The following is a 10,410-nucleotide window of genomic DNA, read 5'->3' as shown; positions in this document are numbered from 1 at the left end:
CTACAGAGCTAGTGCCAGGACAGGCTCTAAAGCCACAGAGAAACCCTGTCTCGAAAAAACAAAACAAAACAAAAAAACAAACAAAAAAAAAGTTTTAATTTCTGTCTTGTTCTGTTCATTCAATGTGAGTGTCTCAGTTTCCATGAGGTTCTAATCTTTCTCTTGTTTTTGATTGCTGTTGATACTCAGTTTTAAGCAGAGGTGGTCAAATATGATGCAGAGTTATTTTAATTTTCTTATATCTATTGAGGCTTATTGTGTGTTCACGTATGAGGCCAACTTTAAAGAAAGTGCCCAGAGGTGCTGAGAAGGTATATCCTTTTATATTTGAGTGAAATGTTCTGGAAATACATGTTAGGTCCATTTTGTTTTTGACAGCATTTAGCTCCAGAATTTCTCTTTCTAATTTTTCTCTTAATGACTTGTCTAATGGCAAAGTGGGTATTGCAGTCTCCCACTATCACTGTATGTCAATATGTGATTTTAGCCTTAGCAGTGTTTCTATTATAAACTCAGGTGCATAGATATTAGAATTGCAACATCTTCCTGGAGAGTTTTTCCTTTGAAAAATATATGGTGTCCTTACATATCTTTTGTCATTGGTTGTGGTTTGAAATCTATTTTATCATATATTAAACTGGCTACACCTGCTTGCTTCTTGGAGCCTTTTGATTAGAATATCTTTTTTTCTCATTTTTACTTATGAGGTGATGTGTTTTTTATGCTAATGTGTGTTTCTTGGATGTATCAAAAGGGGGAGACTTGTTCTTTGTCCCAATCTGTTATTTGGGGTCTTTCTATTAGATAATTAACAACACTGATGCTGTGAGCTATCAATGAGCAGTGTTTGCTGATTTCCACTGTTAAGTTGTTGCAGTGTGGATTTATTTCCCTGTTCTGAGACCATTTCTTTCTTGTGTGTTCTTGGGTTTGGTTAACCTTTCCTGGTTCTAGCTTTTCTTTTGGTATCTTCTGTACAGCTGCATTTGTATGGAGATAGTACTTAAATTTGATCTTATAATGGAATGTTTACTTGCTTTATCTGAGTTGGCACTCTATTTGTGTTCTCTGTGTTTATAGATCTGTTCAAGTATGTCATTTATTTTCTGGGTAACAGCTACTCTAATTGATGAGCTAGAGTCTTGAAATAGTTTAATTTGCATTTTCCTAATGAATAATTATATTGAATACTTTAATTCTATTATTCTTAGATTTGTCCTTTTCATAGTATCCCAGATTTTCTGAATATTTTATACAGGACATTTTTAAACTAAACATTTTCTTTGACAAAGGTATTCATTTTTTTGTATAGTGTCTTAAATGCCTGAGATTCTCTCTTCCATCTCTTCTTACTTCATTATTAGTTATTTTTTTAAATTTATTTTACATAACAAACACAACCTCCCATTTCTCCTCCTTTCATTTCCTCTTTCCCATCCCCCTTGCCCTCTTTCCCAATCCATTCCTCTGTTGAGAAATTGGCAGGGTTCCCAGTAGTGTCAAAAATCACACATTCTACTTTGGGCCCTCCTTGTTAGCTTGCTTTTATGGGTATGTGGATTATAGCATGTTTATCCTTTACTTTAGAGCCAATATTTACTTATGAGTGAGTGTTCACTGTGTTTTTCTTTCTGAGTCTGGATTAACTCAGTCAGAATGAATTTTTCTAGTTCATCCATTTGCCTTCAAATTTTATGATGTTATTGCTTTTTACAGCTGAGTAATACTACATTGTGTAAATATAGCATGTTTTCTTTATTTTTCAGTTGAGGATGAATTAAGTTGTTACCAGATTCTGGCTATAAATAATAGCACTATGAATATAGTTAAGCAAGTGTACTTGTGGTATGATTGAGCGTTCTTTGGTATATCCCCAAGAGTGGTAGAGCTAGGTCTTGAGGTAGATTGACGCCCAGTTTACTAATAACCTGCCATACTGATTTCCAAAGTGGATATAAAAGTTTGCACTCCTACCAGAAATGGCGGAGTCTTCCCCTTGCTCCACACACTCTCCAGCATAAGCTGTCATTAGTGTTTTTGATCTTAGCCATTCTGACTACAGTAAATTGCAATCTCAGAGTCATTTTGATTGACATTTACCTGTCTCTTTCATCTCTTCTTATTCGGTTGGTGAAGCTTGCCTCTGTGGCTTTATTTAAACTTTGCAAATATTTCACTTTCTGATTTCTCTTCATTTGGGTTTTCTTTATTGATTTCCACTTTCAGGTCTTGAACAATTTTATTCGTTTCCATCTACTGTTTCTGTTTTCATAGATTTCTTTAAAATATTTGCTCATTTATTCTGTGAAGACCTCTCTCATATTCATTAATGCTGTTTTAAATTTTTTTCTTGTGCTTCAGCTGTATGAGAATACTCAAGGCCTGCTATGGTAAAGTTGCTGACAATATGTGGAGATATATTGTCCTGGATATTGTTTTTCTTTCTTATGTTTTCAGACTGGCATCTAGAAATCTGGAACTGGGAAGATTATAGTTTTGGGTTCTGATATTTGTTTTTGTGTTTGTTGGGTGAGTGTTTGTTCCTTGGTTTCTGTTTCCTCTATGGTTCTTAGAAGAGTGTGGAAGCTGTAGTAGTGTTTGGTAGAAAATTTTTCTGGGATCCTGATAAACATGGGTGCTGTGGGGTGGGGATGCTGGTGACATGGTTTTCTGTGTACTGGAACCTGACACTTAGGAGTGGAGACTGAATGATACTTAGGAATGGGAATGGGTCAAGAGTATGACAGGGTTTCACAGGAGGGGGGGGACAGACATCCACAGACTACCATGCCCAGTTAGTCCTCTGGAAATCGGGATAAAAAGCAAGGAGATGGGTACATCCCATGTTCATCTTTTGGGGCTTGGGTTACCTCACTCAGGATAGTGTTTTCTATTTCCATCCATTTGCATACAAAATTCAAGATGTCATTGTTTTTTACTGCTGAGTAGTACTCTAATATGTATATATTCCACACTTTCTTCATCCATTCTTCCATTGAAGGGCATCTAGGTTGTTTCCAGGTTCTGGCTATTACAAATAATGCTGCTATGAACATAGCTGAAAAAATGCTTTTGTAGTATGATAGGGTATCTCTTGGGTATTGCTGGATCCTGGGGTAGGTTGATCCCGAATTTCCTGAGAAACCACCACACTGATTTCCAAAGTGGTTGCACATGTTTGCATTGCCATCAGCAACGGATGAGTGTATCCCTTACTCCACAACCTCTCCAGCAAAGGCTATCATTGGTGTTTTTGATTTTAGCCATTCTTACGGGTGTAAGATGGTATCTCAAAGTTGTTTTGACATTGAGCCTATAATTCGTGATCCTAGAGAAGCTAAATAAGAAGGGAGGAGGCGGAAATTTTTTCAACAATAATAAAAAAATTTAAAAAAAGCAAGGAGAAGCCACAACAGAAGATGTGCTGCGGAGCAGGAAAAAGACTGGGGTTATAGATTTGAAAGAATGGAGGACAATGTGAAGGTCTGCATTTAGCCTACTTTCTTCGTGGTCAGAGTGGCATGTGGGCTTCCAGGGAGTGCCTTCTGGAGTTATGCCTGGGACAAAGCAATGGGTTGGGGAAAAAATGTAGGGGAAATTCTTTGTGAAGCACTGGAGATGGATGTCGGTGGAGAAGGAAGTCTGTGGCAGGTCTGTTGCAGAACTCAGAAAGAAACTGAGGAATTAAATTTGGAGAAACAGAGGAAGATGCACAGAACTAAATTAGTCTGCCTTTTCCTCTGCCCAGTATGGCCTGTGGGTTCCCATGAAGTGCCTTCTAGAGTAAGGGACTGGGCTAAAACAAAGAGGTGGTGAACTGAGGTTAAGAGAAGACTTGTTGGAGCCCCTAAAGAGGGAAGGATGGGGCAAAGTACAGCTGCAACAGATGTTTTGTTGTAGAACTATGGATGAGACTGGAATATTTGTTTTGGAGGGCTAGAAGGAGAGGTGAAGGTCTTCAATTAGCCTACCTGCTGCCCTGGCTGGAGTATACCTCCCCATTTTTGAGACATAGTCTAACTCTATAGATTTAGCTACCCTGGAACTCATTTTATATAGACTAGGCTGGCTTCACACACATAGAAATCTACCTGTCTTTTTCTACTGAGTGCTGTTATTAAAGGTGCATACCACAACACCATAGTCTATTTTTGTTTGATTCTTTTCTTGATGTTAAGTTTGTATTTGTATAATCTTGATATTGATATTATGTTAAATGCATACATGGCAATGATTTTCTCTCATTATCTAAAGTACCTATACACTTGATTAACAGTTTCATTTGCCATACAAAAAGCTTTTCCCTTTTATACTGAGCCATTTGTAAATTATTGGTTTCATTTTCTCCTCAGGTGTTTCTTACTCAGAAAGTCCTTACATAGTCATATATTTTGTAGTACTCCATAATTTTCCCTATATGTTTCAGAATTATTTAAAATAAAAAGAAACATTATTATTGAAGTAGCTTGATAAAAAGGTAATTTATTGATATAACTAATTTAAATATTGTGGATCCGTGTTACATAGATTCTTATCTGTATTCATGAATTTATTTATACAGGTATATGAGTTTGTAATTATTTAAAATTAATTTTATCATAAAATATTTATATTATTTTCACTGGTTCTACACAGGCTAACATTTCCCCACTTTGTCTTTCTCCTGCATTGATATCACATGTGTTTTACCAACTCCCTCCCCCTGGCTTTAAGGCTCTTTAGAATTCTCATTTTTACTTTCCTACCTCTTCGTCTCTACTGACTTGAACCTCCATCCAAAATAAATATACTCACAAAAATAAACAAATAAATAAGCAAAAGAAAAAAGGTTTTTTTTCTGTCTCCCTGAGCCTGGGTTGCCCCATTCAGTGTGCCTTCCAGCCTATCCATTTTTGTAATATATAATTTGTAAATATAATTTCATTTCTTATAACAATGTTTGAACTTTCACTGACTTAAGTGTGACTTTATTCTTGTTTTTCTTAATATAAAAATTGCATCATTAGGTTATTGCATTTTAAAATTTTCACTTTCATTAAATTCAATAAATTACATTTTTTTCTTGATGGAAAAATATTTGTTCAAAACCACATGTCTCAGTGAAAATTTTACATTTCCCATAATTTCTCTTTAGATTTTTCCCCATTCTGTTGCTATATATTAAAATGCATTAAGGTATTTTGAATTTTATATTTGCTTAATTTTCTAAATCATGCTCAAATTTGAAGACAGTGCTATGAAATACAGGTAATAATGTATATTTTGAGTTTAATTATGTTCAGTCAATTTAAAATATAATGCCATTATACCTGAACATGGTTTGTTGATTATTTTCCCTGTATTACTTACAGTTTGGGCAATGTATGGCTCTAAAGCTAGTAACTATTATTGCTTTGGGTTGAGAGTCAACTCCTTTATATTTTTCTTAATACTATAAAAATATTTTCAGGTATATCCAAATTAGCACAATGCTGTGCATGTTCTTGTCTCATTTTATATTGATATATGAACTTCATAAACCAAACTTTGCCATGGCTATCATGAAAGAAGTTGAATTTTACAAAATAAATATGTGCATCTTATTTATGTCAAATATACCCCCAAACACAAATGCCAAGGATGAATTATCAACTTGTAACTGATTACTTACTGTGTATTATGTTATTTAATGAAAAATGAAATTTAAAAATATTAATTTTAATTTTCTGAGTCATATAAGATACCAGTCCATAGTTAGCCCAATTTTTGCATTTGTGCCACTCAATGATGTGATCATATTCACAAATCTGAAATTCATTCTTTATATATATGTTAATATATTTATAAACTAAGATGTAATCAAACTATTCACATTGCTGCTATCACAAGTATTAAAATTAAATTAGGAGGCATTGAAGTTGGCACAATATGTTAATGAATGTCAGCACAAAACCATGGAACAGAAGAACATGGTTCATATCTGGCCCTCTGCCTGAGTTAATCACCTGAAGAAAATTTTTCATCAGGAAGGTCTTTCCCTTAAGGATTTGTGCTGCCATGTAATCATATGATACTAAAAAAAATTTATTAATGAATACATTTTATTGTTAAAACCCCAAGGAGCTACAGAGGCTGTAAATATCAACCTGAAATCAAGCTCAGGTTAGTAGTCAGCATGACTGCCTCTGGACTCAGGTACCATCACTTCAGTTCTGTACAACAGGTGGGTTCTTTGCCAAATGTGTGTTTCTTGTGAAGCATGGTTTACATTAGGGAAAGAAGTTGTGCTACTTAATCATGGTGACACCCAAGCTTTCTGAAGGCTTTTGACTTAATGTTTTCCGTTGGTACCTGTGCTTTAAAGTTAATCTTTTCAGTGGTTGCAAGATGAGGACAAGAAGAGGATGAGTGGAATGTATAACTTGGTATGCCAAAGGCAAAACAAAACCACAGTGTGAATGTTAGAGGCATCTTATACAACACTTTATTTAAAATAATGTTCTTTAATGACTCACATCCTTTATAGTGAATCATGGCTAAGATTCACAGTTTTCTGTGGTATTATTAAGGAATACACTGAAGTAGATCACAAACTTCAACGTGTATCTTGATGAGTCACAACTGAGATAAGATGCATTAAACTTGAAATCTTATTTTATATTAATTGTATTAGTTTATATTGATTGAGTATATTTTTCTTTTTTGATTCCCACTGATCATAGTTTTTATTTTTTTTTTCAATGAAAAATCCTCATACAATGCACCATGTTATTCTTTTTCTTTAGTATGCTATGGTAGAATAGAAGGTATGAGTAAATAAAATTAAAAAAAATCAGATGATTGAAAAGGGGGAAATTAAGTGGCAAAAAAAGTAACAAAGACAAGAGAGAGAAGTAAATAGAAACATATGTGCATATGAATGGAGAGTAGAATTATCAATGCAAAGAGAGAAAATAATGTTTACTTCATTAATCATATCTTGAATTTCAAAGTGATGGTCATTTCTTTCTATATCATCACCAATGTTATTTTTTTCAGCATCTGAAAACCATGGGATTCACAAACCAAACAGCTGTTACTAACTTTCTCCTCCTGGGCCTCTCAAGTGACCCAGAATTGCAACCTGTCATGTTTGGACTGTTTCTGTCCATGTACCTGGTCACAATGATTGGGAATCTGTTCATAATCTTGTCCATTATTTCAGATTCTCATCTCCATACTCCCATGTACTATTTTATCTGCAACCTCTCCTTGACTGATCTCTGTACAAGCACCACAATAATCCCAAAGATGCTGCAGAACATCCAAGAACAGAACCTAAGCATAACCTTTGCAGGATGCCTCACCCAGGCTTGCTTTGCCATGCTTTTTGCTAGTCTGGAATGCTGCCTTCTTGCAGCAATGGCATATGATCGCTACGTGGCCATTTGCTACCCCTTGAGGTACACAGTCATCATGAACTGGCGTATGTGTAGCCTACTCACCCTATTCTCCCTGCTCAGTAGCACTATAAACGCATTACTTCTCAGCCTCACGGTGCTGTGGCTGTCCTTCTGCAAAGATCTGGAAATTCCCCACTTCTTTTGTGAAATTACCCAGGTCATCAAGGCAGCCTGTTCTAGCACACTCATCAACAACGTACTGATATATATTGCAGGTTTAACATTTGGTGGCATTACTTTTGCTGGAATCATTTTCTCTTACACTGAAATTGTCTCCTCTGTCCTGAAAATACCATCTGTTCAAGGAAGATATAAAGCCTTTTCCACCACGGGGTCTCATCTGTCAGCTGTTTCTTTATTCTACGGGACAGGTTTAGGTGTATGCATTAGCTCAGCAGTAACTAACTCTCGTAGGATAACAGCAGCGGCATCAGTGATGTATACTGTGGTGACACAAATGCTGAACCCCTTCATCTACAGCTTAAGGAACAAAGATATGAAGCAAGCCTTGAAGAAACTCATAGGTAGGATGACTTCTTTTCTATAAATATGTTGTCTTCTTTGAATAATTCCTATAGTTAAATCACTGTAACAGGATTCCTGACTATCCCTTCACTAATCCTTTCAAATTCAGTGAATGGAATGATGTGGAATAAATTTAAGCTTGTGTTATTACCTTTTTTTCCTGTATTTATGTATGCTTGAAAAATTGTCTCAACTCTATTATCGATTTCTCATGTTTCAAAATCTGGGACAAAATGTGTGAGTGTTTTCTGTATCTGTATATTGCATAAATGTGAAACATATATGTGTATTTGTAAATATGTGTCCATTAATATGTATATATACTTGTATATATAGCAATATATGGAATATTAATGTTACTGACAAGTAAAAGTTATACATACTTGTAAAGTACAAGAATGTGGAGACACAGAACTGGCTTAGAGTGCTGGCTTCTCCTGGGACAGATGAGACGAAGTTGAGAAATGACTGCTTGGCAGACCTAGCATAGATGGAAACATTCATTTCTCAAAGTTCTGTCAGAATCTGTACCTTTGATAAGGTAGTTGCTTTTGAGCTCAATTCATCATGCTCCACCAGAAATAGGTTAAGGAAGGGCTTTGCTTCTTTATACTTTTTTCTTTATAGTAACTTTTTATTCTTTATACTGCTTTTTATTGAGACATTGTTTTATGCAGGGTGAGGTAAGAGTATCTCATGATCATCTGCATGAGTAAGGGGGTTTGAGGGTTGAGGTAATGCTTTTTAGTCTATATAAAAGTCCATGCAAAATAAAGCTTCTTATACAGTTGTTCATGCTCTGCATGCCCTGTGTCCTGATTTGCACTAGACCCTTACCCAGGATCCCAATTCACTAGACATTGACACAAGAAGACATTTCAACACATGTATAAAATGTGTAATGATCAGATCATGGTAATTTGGCAAAGTGCTACTTTCAATATTTACCATTCATTTCCATCAATAAGATGGAAACCTATTTGAGTTTATGTCATTCATTTTTGTCAGTCATAGTAATGAATGCTAGAAGTTAATCAATCTTTCGTGATATACTCATGTATTTGTTAACCATTCTCTGTCTGTTCCTTATCCATATCTTTGCAAACTTGTCATAATCAGTATTATTTTATCTGCTGTGAAATCATTTTTGCCTTTGATGTGTAAGTGAGAAAATATGGTAATTGTTTTTTGTCTCAATTTTCACTTGATAAGATAGCTTCTAATATAATTAATATTGCCTAAGAGAATTATAAATAAATTTTTGAGGAATACAATTCTATTGTGTCTATGTATCATTTTTTCCTTTACAATTATGTCCACTGAAAATTGCTTATTTATTTCTTATATAACTGCTGTAAGTATTGTACAACTGAATGAAAATCCATACATTCCTCATAAACATGTATCTATCTATGTTCCTTTAGAATTGCACTTATTTCTGGAATAGTTTTACAAAATGGTACTTGTCCTGATAGCTTTTAAGAAACATCATACTGATTTCAGAAGCATTTAGCAAATTAATCAACAATGGATTACAAAAAATCAAGTTTCTCTCTAGTGTCATTGCCATTTCTTACTATAAATAGATAGTCATTGGATGCCATTCTAACTCAGGTGATATGGCAATGAAATTTATACAGATTTTTTTGGTTGTTAGAATGACATTGAACCATTTTTAATAAAGCTGTTCATCTTTGGTATCTATTATTTTGAGTAAAGCATACTCAATTCATTTATATAGTCTTTAGCTGAACTCTTTGGGCTTTTATTTTCTGTTGAATTCCTTTTACTTTCTGGCTGTGACCCATATTATTTTATGTGTCTGTATCAGTGTAAAATGGAGGTTAATTGTTAAATGTACTGAGGCAATTTTCAAACCTATTAAGTGATTTGTGCCCCATTCATTAAGGTCACGTCAAATGAAACCCAGATGAGGCCCCAAGAGGAGGAGAAGGTAAGATTTTTTTTTTTGCATTGAAATTTATGTTTTATATTTTTTTTAACAATCTTCAATGTGAAAGTGTGCTTCACATGAAATTTGGAATAAAACAACAGATAAAAAATGAAAAAAAAAATGATCCACACCTAATAGTACCTTAAATAACAATAGTCATCTTAATAATAAAACTACGTTCTGTCTTTAATTTACTTTAATATTATAAACCTCATGCATGTAGTATTACGCCAAAACAACAAAGCCACATTGAACAGACAGAAGTTAAGAAGGAAGAAAGAGAAATCAATAAAACTATTTTTTTTAATTATTCATTTTTCATACTCTTCCTGGAGACTTGGTGATCATCCATACAATCGCACACTTTCACAGAAATAGGTACAATTGGTTCTGATGTGTCTAATTAAGGCTTTTTCTAGCAGATTATTTTGTTCTTCATTACTCTACAAAGGGAGGAAGGTATTTCATTTCATTACATATTTTTCTGCAAGAAAAACAGAACAAAGTAGT

The 10,410-nt window shown here is 34.4% G+C and overlaps 1 protein-coding gene across 1 annotated transcript; it reads left to right on the top strand.

The window, feature by feature from the left end:
- Positions 1–7,029: 7,029 nt before the first annotated feature.
- On the top strand, positions 7,030–7,968 carry LOC102001326 (olfactory receptor 7G2-like). The gene has a single exon (XM_005347422.1). The coding sequence runs from the start codon at positions 7,030–7,032 to the stop codon at positions 7,966–7,968; it is 939 nt and encodes a 312-aa protein (XP_005347479.1).
- The last annotated feature ends 2,442 nt before the right edge of the window (positions 7,969–10,410 follow it).

Source organism: Microtus ochrogaster, chromosome 5 (assembly GCF_000317375.1).
Source record: "Microtus ochrogaster isolate Prairie Vole_2 chromosome 5, MicOch1.0, whole genome shotgun sequence".
NCBI lineage: Eukaryota > Metazoa > Chordata > Mammalia > Rodentia > Cricetidae > Microtus > Microtus ochrogaster.
This window is presented reverse-complemented; position numbering and strand designations above follow the sequence as displayed.

Excerpts from the sequence above, each read along its gene's own strand:
- LOC102001326 (XM_005347422.1), top strand. The coding sequence starts at position 7,030 with ATGGGATTCACAAACCAAACAGCTGTTACTAACTTTCTCCTCCTGGGC.